Source organism: Cordyceps militaris, assembly GCF_000225605.1.
Source record: "Cordyceps militaris CM01 unplaced genomic scaffold CCM_S00001, whole genome shotgun sequence".
NCBI lineage: Eukaryota > Fungi > Ascomycota > Sordariomycetes > Hypocreales > Cordycipitaceae > Cordyceps > Cordyceps militaris.
The window spans coordinates 3,782,005-3,800,493 of NW_006271969.1; the positions used below are offsets into that span (position 1 = coordinate 3,782,005).

Consider the following 18,489-nt stretch of genomic DNA (forward strand, 5'->3'; position numbering starts at 1 on the left):
CTATAGTTATAAGTTATAAGGCTCTATAGGTCTTATAGCTACTAAAGCTCCCCTATAGCTTACTACTATTTTATTATTTCTAAGACTATTATAGGCTAACTAGTACTATACCTTTAGGATATTACCCTTTAAAGGCATTATAATAAGCCTTTTATAGCTATAAGTTATAAGGCTTTATAGGTCTTATAGCTATTAAGGCTCCCTTATAGCTATAATCTTATAAAAGCCTAAGCCTCTATAAGTCTACTACTATTCTATTACTCTTAGGACTATTATAGTTAATTAGTATACTTAGCACTAGTATAGTACTAGTATAGTATACTTAGCACTAGTATAGTGCTAGTATAGTACTAGTATAGTATACTTAGTACTAATATAATACTTAGTATACCTTAGCTAGTAGTCCCTTATATATTCTATAGCCTTTAGGATAAGGTACCTTTACTAAATATAGTTTATAGTATAACTTTTATTTTCTATAAAATTTATTTATATAGGTTTTTAAGTTAAATTACCTTATAAGTAAAAAGTAGAAAATATAGTAATTATAAAGCCCCCTATATAATAGTAAGGCCCCCTATATAGTAGTAAGCTACCCTATACTTAATATAACTATAAGCTACCCTATACCTAGTATAACTATAAGCTACCCTATACCTAGAAGAAAAAGGTAACTTAGGTATATTAATAGGTACTATTATACCTATTAGTAAGTAGGAGAATTAGGCTACTATTATAGTATATTATAGTAGCTATAGTAATTACTACTTTTCCTTATAGTTATTATTTTATTCCTTATAGTTATTATTTTATTCCTTATAGTTATTATTTTATTCCTTATAGTTATTTTTAGTTATTTTTCCTAGTTAATATAGATTAAGTAGGAGTAATAATAGGTAGCTTTAAAGCTAGAAGAATAATCTCCTATTACCTAGTATATCTAGCACTTACCTATACTATATAACTAGATAGAAGTTATATAATATAATAACTTTACCTCTTACCCTATATATACCCTATTAGTCTTAACAATACTAGGGAAAGATAAGGTAGTAGGTCTAGCCTAGACTCTATATAACCTCTAAGTATAATACCTATAACTAGTTATAAGGGTATTTAAAGCTATCTTAACTTACTATATTAAAGAAGCTCTAAAGGTCCCTCTAATTAACCTCTACTTAATAACTAGGAAGTACTAGATACTAATAAGGTAGGAGGTAAGTAGGGTAGTAGCCTAGCTCTAGTATATATCTACCTAGGTAGCTAGAGTAGTCCTAGTAGTAGTAAAGAGGCTAAGGTAATAGTAGTAATATAGGTAATAATAACTATAATAATAAATAAGACTACTATTAGCTAACCTATATAAAAGCCTCCTAAGTAAGTCTAAAGGGGCCTTAAAGTAGGACTAGAAGATATTTAATAAGTAGTTATAAAATAAATTAATAGTAAGGTAGGAGGTAGATAAGTTAGCTAAATAATACTATACTAAATAGGTTATAGTCTACTCTACCTATAAGCTACTATAGCTTTAGTACCTTACTTAGGTAATTTTATTCCTATTTATACCTAGGTATATTAGTTTTATTATTATATAAATATATATAAAGAAAATTAGACTTAATACCTTTCTTTATAAATAATATATTCCTAGTTATAAATTAGGCCTATATTATTATAAAGAAAGGCTAGAAAATATCTACTATATCTTACTAAGTTATATAATATACTAGACTAAGCCTAGGTTACTAAAGGGGTAGCTTTAAAATAGGTAAGATATACTATTAATACTAAACTACCTAAGGGATTTAATAACTATTACTAAGTAGTTATACTTATAAAGTTAACTAATATATATTTAAACCTTACCTAGGTTAATACTAAACTAAGGTTAGGTTAGGTATAATATAATAGTAATATAGGTATATAGTAAGATAGGAATAGACTAGGTATATACTAGTACTAGTTTAATATAAGTATAAGAAGTAATTAACTTTTAATTTTAAAATTTAATAAATTAGGCTATTAGCCTACTCCTACCCTAATATAGCCTAGACTTAATACTAGCCTAACTTTACCCCTTTTCTTAGGTATAAAATAAAAGATTTAAAAAAATAAGTATAGCCTAAGCTAGGCCTAATACTACCCTAACTTTATTACTTTTAATAGGCTAAAAAATATATAGAAAACTAAAAATAATTTTAAATAGGTATAGCCTAGGCTAGGCCTAGTACTACCCCTTCCTACCTCCTTCTCTTCTTACTCCTCCTCCTTCTCTTTACCCTCCTCCCCCTTAGTTAAGGTAGCTAAGTCTAGGCCTTTATCTAGCCTAGGCTTAAGTATAGTTACCCCCTAGGCCTCTAAAGTAATTATAATAACCTAGAGTAAGCTAGCTAAGGTATATTACTACTAGGCTAGCTAATAAGCTACCTTAACCCTAGCTTAGTCTAGGTATACTAATACCTTAATATTAATATAAATAGTTATAGCTAAGATTAGGTTATAATTAGTAAAGGCTAGTATAATTATAACCTAAACTAAACTAGCTATACTTTAAATATAGTAGGTATTACCTTTAGTATTTATATTATTAGCTTAGTTATAAGTATAGTAAATAGCTACTATTAAATAGCTAAACTTAATATTACTTAGGCTTAAGGCTAGGCTTTTTTTAATATAAGCTAAAAGCTAATTTTAAGTAATAGTAGTTATAAGCTTAATATTATTAATAAGTTATTAATAAATTAACTAAGATTAGACTTAGTTAGGCTTTAAATTAGAATTAAAAAGACTTATTAATATATAAACTTTATTATTTTTTATATACTTAGTATATATAGATATATTAAAATCTAAAACTAGATTAGGATAGGGGCTACCTTAGTATAGTATTAAAATACTTACTAGCCTACTTAAAGTAAATAATAGTATTAGTATTACCTATATACTTAAGGTACTAGTTATAAAAGACTAATATTAGTTTACTTATAGTAATAACCTAGTATAGGTACTTAGTAGGGTAGTAAAGAAGTAAAGAAGGTAATTAGTTAGATTAATATTAGAATAAGGGTAAATAATAAATAGGTAAAAGTTATTTATATTATTAATAATAATAATAATAATATTAAACTAATAAGGTTAAGAATAAGATAAGGCTAAGTATATATTAGGGATAAGGTAACTTATTATAGTAGTAGTAATAATAATAGTTAAAAATTTTTATTTTTCTAAGAAGTATTAATAATATTAAGATAAGGCTAAGAGTAGCTTAGGTATAGCCTAGGGAGGTATATAAGGATAAGAAGGAAGGGAGTATATAAGTATAGTAGTAATAGTAATAAAAAACTAATAAAAAGAAGAGTTAATATAGTTTAATAGCTAGAATAAGAATAGCTTAGCCTAAATAAAGGTAAGGGTAATAATAGGGTATAATATATATATTAAAAGTAAAAAAGATATATAATTATATATTATTAAAAAAGAAAAGAAAAAAGTAAAAATTAAAAAATTTAAGGCTTTTTAAATATTATAGTAAATAAGCTAGCTAGCTAAGTAATAGGCTAAAATAATAATAATTAAATATATATAGCTATAGCTCCTTCTCTACCTAATATAGTAAATATAATAAACTATATAAAGGCTAATATTAATTTAAAGGCTTTAAAGAGGTATAAAGATATAAATAAAGTAATTATAAAGTAAGAAGTAAAGATAAGTATAAAAGTATATAGAAGTAAGAAAGTAATAAAGCTATCCTAACTAGTCTTAATATAAGTAAGGCCTTATAAGGGGTAAGGTTCTTACTTATTTAGTATAGATAATATAGAAAATAAACTATAAAAGCTAAAGAGAAGAATAATAAAGGTAGGTATTATAGCCTTTATAGCTATTACTATACCTACTTATACTTTAAAGTATCTAGGGATTAGGATCTAAGAGGGACCTTAACTATATATAGTGCCTAGCCTAGGCTAAGATAAGGCTATAAGGGGAGGAGGTTAAGGGGGTTAAGTAAAGGATAGGTAGGTTTATTAGCCTATTAAGTTTTATATATTTATACTTATTATTATTATCTTTTACTAAGATAAGGAGTATACTACTCCTTACTAGGAATTACTCTAGGATTATACTAAACCTATACTAGAGCTAGGGTTTTTTCTCTAGGTACTCTAGTTTTTTCCCTATCTTATAAGCTATAAAGGTATTAAATAGACTAGCTAGTCTAATTAATATAATATAATAATAATAATAATAATAAATTCTATAAAATATAAATAAGGTTTTCTTTTAAATACTTTAGTTTTTCCTTATTTTATAATTAATAAAGGTATTAAATAGGTTATTTAGCTTAATTAGTATATAAAAATTATTATTATTATTATTATTATTATTATTATTATTATTATTATTATTATTATTATTATAGTCCTTTTAGTATCTTAATAAACTTATAAATACTAGAAAAACTATAATAGTAAACCCCTTTTATACTAATACCTTACTATATTAAGTATAAACCTAAGATTATCTAGATAAAAACTAGCCTTTTTTATATATTAATCTACTATTATATAATAATTCTTAATAGGTTTAATAGTATTTAGTATTCTTAATAAGTAGATTTCTAAGCTACTACTTTAATATATATCTTTCTATATCTTTTATTAATTATTAACTATTTAGATATATTAATTTACTTATTATCTATATATATATCTAAATAATAGAATACTTCTTTACTATTAATACCTTTTATAAAGTATATATTATAATATATATATAGTTTTTAGCCTTATTCTATTAATTAAAGGCTAGGGTAGTATAGTAATTAGTATATATTACCTTCTAGCTTTTTATCTTAGCCTACTATAGTTACCTTACCTATATTCCCTTATAAGTTAGTTATAAAGCTAGGCTATATTACTTAACTTTTAGAAAAATCGTTTAAGGTGCCTTTAACTAGATTTAAACTAGTAATCTATATACTAACCTATATAGAACTCTATACTATAGAACTACTATACTATAGAGGCTAAGAATATATACTAAAATATATATATAGTTTTTAGCTTTATTTTATTTATTAAGAAGCTAAGTAATATAGTAGTTAGTATATACTTTTAACTTTTTACCTTAAACCTACTTTATAGTTATTTATTAAATTACCCTAATTAGACCTTATAGTCCTTCTAGTACTTTAATAAACTTATAAGTACTAGAAAAACTATAGTAGTAAACTTATACTAGTACCTTACTATACTAGGTATAGTTCCTAGGCTACCTAGGTAAAAACTAACCTTTTCTATATACTAATCTACTATTATATAATAATTCCTAGTAGTAGTTAATAGTATTTAGTATATTCTTAGTAAGTAGGTTTCTAGGCTATTACCTTAATCTATATTACTCTATATTTTCTATTATTTATTAACTATCTAAGTATATTAATTACTTATCTCTATATATATATCTAAGTAGTAGAATAGTCCCTTATTATAGTACCTATCTATAGGTATATATTATAGTATATATATAGTTTTTAGCTTTATTCTATTAATTAAAGGCTAAGGTAGTATAGTAGTTAGTATATATTACCTTCTAGCTTTTACCCTAGCTAACTCTATAGTTACCTTACTTATATTCCCTTATAAGTTAGTTATATAGTAGAATATACTACTTAACTTTTAGAAAAATTGTTTAAGGTGCCTCTAGCTAGATTTAAACTAGCAATCTATATACTAACCTATATAGAACTCCCTAGTATAGAACCACTACGCTATAAAGGCCCTACTTTATAGTTATCTTACTTATAGTTCTTTATAAGTTAGTTATAAGGGTAGGCTATATTATTTAACTTTTTAGAAAAATTAGTTAAGGTACTTTTAGCTAGATTTAAACTAGTAATCTATATACTAACCTATATAGAACTCCCTAGTTGTTAAGGACTGGCCCTAGGGCATCTGCAGATAGGCGTCACAATAGTATTAACTCTCTTACGGAGTAAGAGAGGAGGAAAAGCTAGTCTGTCCATCTGCTATGGTACATAAAGGGGGCGCGCCAGGGGCGCGCCCGTGGTGGCCTCAGGCCAAGTCTAGCCGGAGTGGGCTCGAGCCCGACTCCTTCACACTAGTATAGAAATATTATTAATATTATTTTATATTAAGGTATTAAGTATTTTAAAGTATATTAGTACTATTTTATAATTTTAATTATACTATAGATAGCTTCTTATATATTACTAATAACGTCTTTTTAATACCTACCTAAAAACATGCATAATTTTTAACGGTTTATTATAGGTATCGCAGAAAACAACCCCCGCACGTGGACCTCCTCCAACGCTACAAACTGCTGCCATTCAGTCAGTGCACAGCCGAGGTCTTAGCTTTGTGCAGAACGGTGTTTTATTCAGCAACCTCCACATTGACTCCTCATGATAATGCCATTCTTACGACCTTTTACACCTCAACACAGCAGAGCTCTTCCCCTCGTCATTTCCAATTGACTATCACAGTCTAGCATAGGAACGATATTGAAAGCCTCCTGTCAACTGTCATCAAAGACTCGAACTCGAGCAACAATGAATCTCACTCCACTCCCCGACGTGAAACGGCTCAGTCCAGTGTGTATTCGAATTCTTGGCGGCAACCCTGGCAAATTCACACTGCAGGGAACGAACACGTATCTACTTGGCTCTGGAAAGCGCCGCATATTATTAGACTCCGGAGAGGGAAGGCCGGCGTGGGCCGTCTCTCTGAGGGAAGTGCTCGAGGCGGAAGGTGCCACTGTCGATACTCTATTGCTTTCACACTGGCATCATGACCATGTCGGCGGCATTGAGGATCTCCGCAGGGTTTCTCCGCAGGCCGTCGTCTATAAGTTCCACCCGGAAGATGGGCAGACTGCGATCGTTGATGGCCAAACTTTTCGGACAGAAGGCGCTACGCTGACAGCACATCATACACCTGGCCACACAGCAGACCACCTAGTCTTTACCTTGGCAGAAGAGAACGCTATGTTCACAGCTGATAATGTGCTTGGTGAAGGCACGGCTGTGTTTGAAGACATGGCGATGTATATCAACAGTCTACACAAGATGAAGACGCTATTTCACGGTAGAGCATATCCTGGTCACGGCGAACTCATTAACGATGGCCTCCAAAAGATCTCCGAATACATCAACCATCGCAAACACAGGGAGGAACAGGTAGTCCAGGTCATGAGGTGCGGCAAGGCAGATGGCAACCGAAGCTGGACTGGAATGGATATTGTGAAGGAGGTTTATAAAGAGGTGCACGAGGACTTACACCCTGCAGCTTGCGCTGGTGTCTTGCAGATATTAAGGAAATTGGAACAGGAAGGGAGGGCAGCAAGAGCGGAAGATGATCGTGATGGCAACTTGTGGGTGCTGACTGGCCAGGCAGCTCTTTAGTTTCTTATGGATCGGTTTCTCCCCACGTTAAAAACGAGACAATCTACAGATAAACTCCTGTAGTGGCGCTTTCTTGCAAAAGATGGTGGTCTAGGCAAGGGACCCTCTTGATGGCCAAGCTTCTCACTATCGAGCTCTTCAATAAACCCGTCTGGATAACTACCCCAACTTACGTGACAACTCCCTCTGTCGTGAGTAGATGGAACAAGGCTAGATCCGGAGCGTGCTATGGGACCTTCAGCAATGCTGCCGAGTGAGGAGCCTTGGAGTTCGAGTCATAAATCACCACCAAATATTGGGTTTAATAATGCATACCTGGTGATCCGGTGATGCTCAAGAGAATGGCACACGTCACGCCCCCCGAAGGTGCCGAGCCGGAACAGGAAATGGTTACCATCCATCGGCTCCGACAAAGCGCGACACCAGCTAAATACCATGTTCATGAAACTGTGGTGATGAACAGAAATCGCCCTACGCATTGCCAATAACTGTGACTGCATATCTCAAGCGTCGTGACACACTGGCGGTCCTCTATGGGCGGCTTGATACATTCACGATTAAATGGGATGCCGTTGCGAGGCTTTCCCGGACAAGGGGCGGTAATTACTACTACCAGGCCGATTTACCACGTTCCGCGAAAACACTAGTTGTGGATGGACAATGAAAGCTTGCAGCGAGGTGGGGAATCAAATCCACCAGGAAGGGCAGAAACTTTCTGTCGTAGTTCAGAATATATCAACCGTGGAGTTCAGTTTACTATGTCTTAATACCAACAAAGTGAATTTCCGCCTAAAAAATCAAGTGTTGGCCACAGAGCGGGCCACGCGGGTCACGGTCTGTCCGGATCGTCCGGGTCGCTTATGGGGTCACAAGCTCAACATTCTCCGTTGGCGGGCTACACAGCCAGCCACTCCGACAAGACAGCATCAGTACCTGTACCGAGAACAACTCGCAGAACCCTTCGTAACGTTCCCGTGGAAAACCAACTACGGCTAACATGGACAGCAACATGGCAAGTCACTCTGCCGGATATTGGTGGTCAGAAAAGGCGACTTGGTAAGAATCACAGGGGGTATCCCGATTGAACGACAGGCCACGGGGCCATAGCCCGCTCATAGCGAAGCAATATCGCATTAGTACAGCTCATCGAGAGATACTAATTACAGGCTGTCCTGCTTCTGCGGCCTAATTAGCTAGTCACTTGTGTGTATCTGTACTTGGTTCGGTTGATGGACAGCAGCACCGCCAGTCCCTACCAGTATGCCGAGTCACATTACCAAGTTTCACCATGTTCCTTTCCATTCTGACTAGCCAGCCTTTTTTTCAATCTGGTCTACAACTGCCCCGCTCCGGCGTCCTCGGGGCTTCGCCCAAGCTTCGCTCAGGCTCCTTCTGGATTTGGTGACAACATCGCTTTTCCCCAGGCAAAGAAAAATTGGGCCCTCACATGTCTCTTATTCTATATTATGAGAACGCTCATTTCAAGCCCAGTCGGAAGCATCGGAGCTGGCATATTCGACTAATGAAGCCATCGCTGTCAGATATATACACATGCATACCTACTTACCTCGACGCCTTGCATCTGGTACTCTCTGCAGTGATATTTCCCCCCTCCCTTGCTTTTTATCCGTCCCCATTTCTCTTGAATTTATCACCAAACGCTTCGCCCTCCCAACGCTTCGTTTCCAAACCTACATCGCAAACTACACACGACGAATCTCTCTGTCGCGTCTCTCACCCTGCCATATGCAATCTCTGCCCACTCGTGTGTCCAGAACTTCTGTCACTTTCCGCCTCATTGCCTGGCCGTTCAATGTCTCGCACAAAATCTAGGGCGGCTAGCCACGGTCTTCCCATTGCCTTCTACTTTTTGGCAGTTGCACTCTCTGCTTTAGCTCATACTGACGGCACAGAGGGCTTGCAAAGCCACGGGAGCATAATCGACAAGGCCTCAACCCATAATGCAACGGATTACCCAAGCACCTATTTTGCGTACACCCATCATGTCAACATAATATATGCCCACATCACAATCATGGTCCTAGCTTGGGTTTTTGTTTTGCCAATCGGTAAGCCTTCGTCCCTGACTCTGCTATCCCTATCAAGCCTTCGGCAATTGTGCTAATTCTATGTTATTCAGCTGTAATGCTTTCAATCGCAAAGTCCAGACATGCACCGGCTGTTCAGTTCGTCTTCGCGGCTGTCAATGCAGTGGGTGTCGTTTTGTCTGCAGTGTATGATGCGAGCACACCTGACCTTTACCCCAACAATGCGCACCATAAGATCGGCTGGATCATAACATGGGTCAGCTCTGCACATGTTTTTGTCACTTTTGCTGGCCGATTTGTCAATGCCCGGAATATCTCGATTCTAAATGGTAGCTACCAGATACTTCACCCGTTTCTGGCCCTGTCTGGGCATGGTCCTGCTCAGAACACCCAAGCCAATTACTATCGCCAGCAGGGCTGCTCACCCGATGACAGTGGCCATGGAACTGTCTCACAGTCACCATCTGCTCGCAGCAGCTCCGTTTCGACCATATGTGCAGACGATACCAGATTTCAAAGCGAAAACTCCAAGGAGCACGGCGAAGACAATGACGAGTTCGAGCATCTGCCACTTTCAGCTACTGCCTTCCCAATAAAACCTCCCATAGTCAAGATGACACGTATTGTATCCCACAGCGTCTGGAAGTTTGTTCAGCTATGGTGCAGAGTAGTAGATCGCGTCATTTTACCGTTTGGCTTTGTCGCGTTGACTACCGGCATTGTTACATTTGCTCGCTTTTTCGTGAGTCTGATAATTTTTTTGGTCGATTCCGCTTTGCTGCGCTTATTCTAATGGATTCATTTGATTTACAGGAAGGAAACGCAATCTTTGGGGGGCTTGCACACTGGATCAAAGGTGGCGTCTTCTTTTGGCTTGGACTATTCAACCTCGGCCGATGGTCTGGCAGCTTCGCTGAGCTGGGCTGGGCTTGGAATCTGCGGCCAAAGACCTATGACCAGAGCTTCTGCCCTTCTGCTGAGTTTGTAGAGAGCTCTCTCATTCTTTTCTATGGATCAACAAATATCTTCCTGGAGCACCTGGGTGGATGGGGTGGTGAATGGACCGCCCAGGATCTCGAGCACCTGGCAATCACGGTGTTGTTCATTGGGGGGGGTCTGGTGAGTCAATTGACTTTCTGGTTTGCATTTTATAGGACGCTAATCATTACGCAGTGCGGTATGCTGATTGAGTCAACCTACATTCGTGACTTGCTCAATACGACCAGCAGTATCGTACCTGCTCGTTTTGACTCTGACGAGGAGCGGGAGCATATCCAGGTTCCTGAGACGTGTGAGTTCTCGTTGAACCCAATTCCTGCCTTGGTCATTCTTCTCCTCGGCATCATGATGAGTTCCCATCATCAGACAACGATGACAGCAAGTATGGTTCATCAGCAATGGGGAACTTTACTACTTTGGGCATCTGTATCGCGTGGTCTCACGTATGTGCTACTATATCTGAGGCCACCAAAGTCTGTGTTTCCATCTCGCCCACCTACTGAGCTTCTGACCTCATTTGGTCTCATTGCTGGTGGAATCATTTTCATGGCTAGTGTGGGTTTACCATTCTCGTGCTGGTATTGCTGTATGCTAACCCACCTAGCAGAGTACAGACACTATCAATGGTATGATTCATTACAACCTGGATGCCATGTTTCTATACACACTTACTATGGGATTGGTGGGTACCCTTATGTCCTGGGAAATTACTGCCCTTGCGGTCAAGGGCTGGGCAGTCCGGAAAGAACTTGCTCCCGGCAGCTAGGCTCTTTTGCTTGGGGTCTTGCTTTTCGCCAGCGGCAAGTGGCTCTACTTCCTCTTATCAAGGCTCGGGCTATCGACACCGCTGCCTCTTTTGCTTTTCCTCTTGGCTCTTCCGGACCTCTTTGCTACGTTCTAGCCCTATGAATACTATACCCATGTAGAGTCTCTTCTCGAACGATACCCAAACAATGATGGATTTTACTATGGATTAATGTTGTTTCATTCATCCTGGTGTGCTACTACTCCTGTCTTTTGCTGCGCTCGTCAAATAGATCCGACACCCGTGAGCCTCCGAGCCTATTAGGTCGCCCCCGGTGTGGTTCTCTGCTGTGGCAATATTATGTCACCCGGGCGTAGTTTGATGCTCATTCAGTCGTTCATTCCACATTGACGTTACGTCTACGCGCACGTAGACGTACCAACCATCTCGAGGGGCATTTTTGGTAGATGAGTTGATGTCGTTGACTCTACCCCACGTCCGGCCGGCTTCTGATGGTGGCTTGACGGTGCCTGCTGCGTACCGTCGTGGTACATCACACGTATTCTCAGGCTTCGTATCCCACATCGAATCTGTTTTTTTCCACTTGCCGTTTTCTGCCAGCAATGAGTGGTCATGCTCTGCTCGGTTCATCTCATGTTCTTCTGCTCCTTCTTCTGCTCTTCGCTAGCCTGGACAATTCGCTCCTTGTCGTCTCTGCTGAATTGATAATTGCCTTGTACCAGCGCATGTACTAGAAATGGCACAGAGTCTGCCCTGAAGTCATCTGCATTGCGGACTCTGTCCAGGTCCTCTGACAACTCCGTCGTGAGTCGTTGGAGATAGCTCGAGATAAATTCGTCCAGAACGTCAACGTCTCTTTCTGGCATTTTGGCTGTGCTTTGGGTGGCACCACGGTATACGCCGATAGTAGTAGAAGGTTGCGTGTCGCTCAAATAACTCGAAGTGAAGGTTGGTCTGGTGGTGGTGTGTCTGGGAATAATAACTCGAGGTAACTCTGGGTTCTCTCGGTTACCATGAGGTAGGAAAAAAAACCGGGCTTGGCGTGGGTGTGTTCGCATAGTGGGGTAGCTTTCTCTAACCTGCGTACCCTGTACTCTATGTTGCGTGATTTGTCGGGCACCATTGTCGGTGTCGGTGAACACGCTGATAATGCCTTCTCTTTCTTGGACTCTTTTTGGGTGTGCCCTTCTGTATAGTGGCTGTTCACAGAATTGTCGGGGTTGTCTTGTTCGACGATGGTTGCTGTGCATCACGCTCGACCAATCAATACGCATGTGCGAAATCACACCAGAGATGCACAGAACACAAAAGGAACGATGAAACACCCAACTGACCATGTATGAAAGACCACACCAACAAGTAAGCGTAATGCAAAACTAAAGTGGCACTGTATATAGTATCGTATATCGCGGTTGGAGAACGATTCTGTCCCAAAACTACGTCGTACATTGTCGCCAACCACAGCACGCACAGAGGGCGAAATGCGAACGAACGGACTGACAAAAACGAACAAAATACCAGCTTAGTTGCAAAAGTACAAGAGTGACACTGCAAAAGATTGAACAGAAATCGTCAAACCTGCATTACAACGCACCGCGACCCGAATACCAAACACAGACATGGCACGGCGAAGTCGGCAAATCACATGCCACCATCAATATAAAATCCGAAATCGGGATCAAAAATACACATACGACCACGAAGCCATTCCCACCAGCCGTCAAGTAAGGAAATCGAGCTCTTACAATGTTGTTTGCAGGTAAGATATGACCACTGCCCCGGTCAAATACACCCCAGAGAATCGGGATGAATGCAAAAGGCGCAAGCTAGATATAGTAGTAACACTAACCCAGAAAATAGTCCACGCTACTCAACCAAAATTGTCTGACTGTCGGTCTAAGTCACAACGACAAGCATGGTTCCCCCCCCGCCCATCCATGCCAAAGACCCGAATAATATACCAACTACGTCACAGAGTCAGGTGCTTCGCACCCGCCAGTGAAACAAATACCACCCAAGATCGAGCAATCTTCAAGTGTTACCTCTGTATGACAGCAAACTGCGAGCTCGAACGATGCATCGGGGGGAGGGTTAACTTGGGGAGAGTACATGTTCTGTTCATAGTCGGATCACCACTAATTAAGATACCGCTGCCGCATCGAATAAGTCTATGTTCAAATGAGAGAGATATTAGTGATATTGCAAACTCGTCTGTTGATTCCTGCCCCCGATTTGCTGCTGAAGCTCTCAGACACCATGCCCTACCCTCACAGCTGCCCCGGGGCTTATACGAATAAATTAGCAAAGACTGGCGAATTCTTACAGACTAGTAAAATACTACAAAATAATCGATGATCATAGTATTTCTTATCACCTGTTCTGTCTCATGTCGCGTAACCTAAATCCACGGCAGCTGAGTCGATGTTTGCAAAACACGGGCTTGACGGAGCAGCTAGTGTCGGGGTTGGTAATACGTGCACCAAGGTTGAATCATAGATATGGCCATACACTAGTTCAACAAGATATGTTACGTATAAATAATTATTTAAGACCCTATGCTCGGCCAGGAGCAGCTCGTATTGACTACAAGCAGGCTCAACCTAAACTGTTCACCATCACCCCCACGAACCGCCCGAAATGCAACTTAATAAATTCGCCCTCGCACTACTCACTGTAGCTGTGGCAGCACAGGATCATTTGGATGGACTGCCGGAGTGTGCTAAGCCGTGCGTCCACCAAAACGCCCCCAATTCAGGCTGTCGCTCTGAGGACGACTTTAAATGTCTCTGCGGGTATGTATGTTCCCATGCCGTCCGTATACAATGCCACAGCAAGGATAGATAGAAAGCAATGTGGTATAATCGCTAACGCTAAATAGATCAACCGAGTTCCTCACTGCCATGGCTGGCTGCGCGATGCACCAGTGTAGCTTTGGTGACCTGTAAGGACCAGCCAGCTATTTCGCCTCTCACGTCCAATAGCCCAGCTCGATTACACACACTCGCAATAACGTTATCATCTGGCTGACCACAATGATGTAGCATGGCTGCTCAAAAATGGGCCGCGGACAAATGCTAATTAGTTGCTGAGACGCTGAAACTCGTCTCTGCAGCAGACATTGGATGCCCTCGAGTAGAACAAGAACAATCAATTCATACAGTCTTCTGGTTCTCACCTGAATTTTTGTGCCGCACTACTTCGAATGTTCAAGGGGCAGCGGGAGAGAAACGGACATGATTGTCATGACTCGCCATGAATTGCAAATAGAAAGCTAGAACCAACAAAAGCATAGGGAGCCAGAGGAAAACGGCTGCCCCATCAATAATGTACAAGAAGCTCGTACTCTACATTGTAGCAATTCGACGCTGCACCAATTGTAAACTTTCGGGGGTTTCGGCTGAAAAATAAATTGATCGATGATATCGAGTCTCGCGTAAAAGCCGGCGGAGATCATCCCAGGGGAGACCCTAGTGCGATATGTACTGAAATACGGCAGATACATCACGCTCTCCGTGTTCCTGCCTCAGCAATAAATCTTGAATAGGCTTTAGGCCATCATTCGTAAAATGGTTCCAGGTGCTTGTGTCACCGTACAGAAGTGCTGGGGCTTTGATATATTGATTCCCGTCTGGTCGGCATCTCCTGCACTTGAATGTATCGTGCGTGTCACTTCTTGTGTTGGATCGGTACTGAAAGAGCTCCCTGAGGCCATCAAGGGAGAAATGGCGCTGAACGTCCTCTGCAGAGTCCACCACGCATGACGAAAGGCTTTGTTTGTGCGATTGGCGTTGGAAAATCTTCTCTTCAATAGTGCCAGTCGCAATGAAGCGGTAGACAAAGCAATCCTTTTTCTGGCCGTCACGCCACACACGTGCGAGAGCCTGTTGATCTGCGGCTGGGTTCCAGTCCGGATCGAAGAGGATCAGTCGATTTGCACCGATTAGATTGATACCGCAGCCGCCTGCCTTGCTGCTCAGCAAGAATACAAATTCATCACCTTCAGGATCATTGAAGCGGTCCACAAGTTTTTGACGTTTGTTCACGTTCATCGTGCCATCCAGGCGCAGGGATCCGTATTGACGTGATCGACACAGCTTTTCGAACAAATCTAATGTCGATGTATAATTGCTAATAAGAACAATTTTGTCGTTTGTGTCCCGACGAATGCGAGCCAGCATGCGATCTAGCACTTGCATCTTTCCGGAGTACCATGGCTTGATTTCGCGGTCTCGCCCACGAGCTTCTTTGGGAACGTAATCCTTGGGGAAACAGTCTTCAGAGCCGGGTAAGTCCTCACCTAAATTGAGAAGATCTGGGTGATTGCAAAGTTTCTTGAGCATGTTGATCGCCTTCAAGGGCTGACTTCCCTTCCCCCGTAGTAGGGCTTGGATGTCAGGGCTGGTGATAAAGTAGTTGTACAGATCCAACTGAAATGGTGCGAGATTGCAGAAGACAACGTGCTCGTACTTGACAGGCAAATACTTGGACAAAATGTCGTTTGTTCTGCGGATGAGAAACTTATTGACGATTGCGAGTAGCTCCGAGGTACACGCATCGCCACGCTCTTTATCTTTCTCAGAAGCATCTGCATCGCGGCCTCTGAGGATAGGGATTTCGAAGCGCTTTCGGAAGTCTAGTCGTGAGCCGAGTAGATCCGGGTTTGCGAAACTGGTTAGCGAGAAATATTCCGTTAAGTCGTTTTGGATAGGAGTGCCTGTAAGAATGACGCGTCTCGACACATTCAAATTATTGAGTGCGTTGAATGTGTTGCTATCTCCGTTTTTGAGGCGGTGGCCTTCATCACAGAAAAGCAGACCAATTTTCGTATGCTTGAGTTCTTCCACATTCAACCGCAATGTTTCATACGATACGATGATCACGGGTCGTGTGACAGACCGGCCCGAAGCAATAGCCCACTGTCGGAGTTGACGCGTCAGTTCCTCCTTTGAGGATTTCCCATCGATTGCGAAGGGATTGATGGCATTAGCACCGAGCCACTTTGTCAATTCATTAGCCCAGTTTTTCACCAGACTTGCAGGGCAAACGACGATCGCTTTCTGAATTGTTGGTTTTCCAGCGTCGGGTGATTGCTTTAGCAATGTCCACAAAAGTGTGATGCATTGCAAAGTCTTGCCGAGACCCATCTCGTCTGCCATAATGCACCCGTTTGCCTTCTCATCAATCAGACCAGCAACGCAGCGATACATGAATTTGACACCCTCAACTTGATGAGGACGCAAAACTCCAGCTAGTTTGGGATCAAGAACGACCGGAACACGTGGATGTTCGTTCTCAACCGTTTTCTTGATTCCCAAAATTTCAGCCAAGCTTTTGTGGATAAGAGGGGGGTCAGATTTTTGAGAGTTTCTAAGCTCCTGATTTCTGTCCGCCGATGATAGTCGTTCAGCTCCGTTCGGCCGGTCATCAATAGTTGGGTCGTACAGTACGATGGCAAATTCTCCGCTTGGGTCATGCAAAGGCTTTGCGACAAATACCGCCCCGCGTCTCAGACCGAGTGTTGGTGGAGGCCTGTTTGGACTGTAATGGGCGCTGGATTTGTCCTTAAGAGGAACGCAAAAAGCCTTGCGAAATACTGTTGATTTGTCCTTGACTTCAAAAACGGGAAACCGATTGGCATCCCGCGTTGCCAGTGCCAGTCTGGCCTCGTTTGTATACGCCTTGTCATCATCGGCATTGACATCGGTGCCTCTGTAGTCAATTCGCTTTCGCTTGCGTGACGACCTCTCTGTGAATGCCGTATGAGAGGCTGACCCCGGGCATTTAAATGGTTTATGTAGTTGACCAACGCCACGCGTTCGCTGGTATTGCGCCGGCGCGGTTGTGTCTTTTGGTGTAAAAACACCCCTATACTTGGGTTCAGCAGTTATAAAAGACAGTATCTATTTTGAGCTCACATATTTCAATGACAGAGGATGGCTGTTATGTGCTTCGTCGTAGCAAGCGTACTTGAACGGCGTGTATGTTGTGAAAGAAGACGCGTAGCGCGCCGCAGCCTGTGGGACCCGGTGTCGCGGTGTCAGCTGACGGCTGCTCAGGAAGAATGCCTCGGTTGCTCAAGAGGACGCTCTAACTAGTAGGTAGGTAGGCAGGTAGTTATTAATAGTTAAATAAAGCTTGATACGCAAACGCGACAACTACAATAACATTCTGGTGCGGTTCAAGTCCTTGAATGCCCTGAACAGAGAATTCTGCTTTACTACACTCCTTTGCAACCGAAAGCAAAAAATCAAGTTTGATGCAGGCTATTTTGTAACAAGATCTTGCCGGCTATGTCCACCGACTTCTGGGCCGGTTATGCGAGCGGCGCTGTAGGGATTATAGTTGGCAACCCCCTTGACATCGTGAAACTTCGCCAACAAACCACCCAGCATACAAGCAAAACCACGATTACCTTCCAAAGTTACAAGTCGCTACTCGCTGGTGCTACAGCACCACTTTTCGGTTACGGTGCACTGAATGCCATCCTATTTGTGTCGTACAATCGCACAGAAAAGGCCCTCAACCGTGCCTTGGGGTCTGAACAAAGTCTTGCTATAAATTGGGTGGCTGGAGCGGTTGGCGGCCTTGCGACATGGATAGTCAGTGCGCCAACAGAGTTGGTCAAATGCAGGGCTCAAATGGTGCACCTGGTACCAACATCTAGCCTCAGTATTGCGACAGACATCTGGCGCAAAGAAGGAATTAGAGGCCTCTACTTTGGGGGACTCGTGACAGCACTGCGAGACAGTATCGGATACGGATTCTATTTCTGGTCCTATGAGTTCGCAATTCGAAATTGGACAATGCCGGACGGGCAGAAGAAACGACCTTCCATCAAAGATGATGCTCCACGAGTGATGCTCTGTGGTGGTCTGGCAGGAATCGTTACCTGGACAAGTGTATTTCCACTTGATGTTATCAAGACCAGACTTCAAACGCAAGGGCCAATACAACGCCACGACATGGCTCCACAGAGGATGCAATTGGCACGAAAAGGCGCTCAGCTGATAGCCAGGAACATGTTTCGCGAAGGTGGCATGAGACCTTTCTTTCGAGGCCTCACAGTGTGTAGTATCAGAGCCTTCGTCGTAAATGCCACACAGTGGACTGTCTACGAGGGCCTCATGTATAAGTTCGGCGAGGGGAGATTTCGTGAGGGTGAGGCTGCAGAACATGCTTAGGCGACAACAATAGCAAGACAGGTCGTACACACACGCGCGAACAACAAGTTTACCATGAGAGGGAAA

At 41.0% G+C, this 18,489-nt stretch overlaps 5 protein-coding genes across 5 annotated transcripts; 4 read left to right on the forward strand and 1 right to left on the reverse strand.

The window, feature by feature from the left end:
• Nucleotides 1-6,033: 6,033 nt before the first annotated feature.
• Nucleotides 6,034-8,093, forward strand: CCM_01197 (metallo-beta-lactamase domain protein, putative; the record flags this gene model as incomplete). The annotated part of the gene is made up of 6 exons (XM_006666354.1): nucleotides 6,034-6,126; nucleotides 6,297-6,358; nucleotides 6,517-7,398; nucleotides 7,512-7,620; nucleotides 7,768-7,866; nucleotides 7,893-8,093. The coding sequence occupies 6 exons, from the start codon at nucleotides 6,034-6,036 to the stop codon at nucleotides 8,091-8,093; spliced, it is 1,446 nt and encodes a 481-aa protein (XP_006666417.1).
• Nucleotides 8,094-8,717: 624 nt separating this feature from the next.
• Nucleotides 8,718-11,242, forward strand: CCM_01198 (uncharacterized protein; the record flags this gene model as incomplete). Its single annotated transcript, XM_006666355.1, has 6 exons — nucleotides 8,718-8,830; nucleotides 9,263-9,498; nucleotides 9,570-10,219; nucleotides 10,291-10,596; nucleotides 10,651-11,031; nucleotides 11,084-11,242. 6 exons carry the CDS (start codon nucleotides 8,718-8,720, stop codon nucleotides 11,240-11,242), a joined length of 1,845 nt encoding a protein of 614 aa, XP_006666418.1.
• A 1,746-nt stretch (nucleotides 11,243-12,988) lies between these two features.
• CCM_01199 (uncharacterized protein) lies at nucleotides 12,989-13,539 on the forward strand (the record flags this gene model as incomplete). The annotated part of the gene is made up of 2 exons (XM_006666356.1): nucleotides 12,989-13,001; nucleotides 13,103-13,539. The coding sequence occupies 2 exons, from the start codon at nucleotides 12,989-12,991 to the stop codon at nucleotides 13,537-13,539; spliced, it is 450 nt and encodes a 149-aa protein (XP_006666419.1).
• Nucleotides 13,540-14,121: 582 nt separating this feature from the next.
• CCM_01200 (DNA repair and recombination protein RAD54) lies at nucleotides 14,122-17,023 on the reverse strand (the record flags this gene model as incomplete). The annotated part of the gene is made up of 5 exons (XM_006666357.1): nucleotides 14,122-14,265; nucleotides 14,418-14,435; nucleotides 14,476-14,586; nucleotides 14,734-16,986; nucleotides 17,015-17,023. 5 exons carry the CDS (start codon nucleotides 17,021-17,023, stop codon nucleotides 14,122-14,124), a joined length of 2,535 nt encoding a protein of 844 aa, XP_006666420.1.
• A 509-nt stretch (nucleotides 17,024-17,532) lies between these two features.
• CCM_01201 (solute carrier family 25 protein) lies at nucleotides 17,533-18,423 on the forward strand (the record flags this gene model as incomplete). Its single annotated transcript, XM_006666358.1, has 1 exon — nucleotides 17,533-18,423. The coding sequence occupies one exon, from the start codon at nucleotides 17,533-17,535 to the stop codon at nucleotides 18,421-18,423; it is 891 nt and encodes a 296-aa protein (XP_006666421.1).
• Between the last annotated feature and the right edge of the window lie 66 nt (nucleotides 18,424-18,489).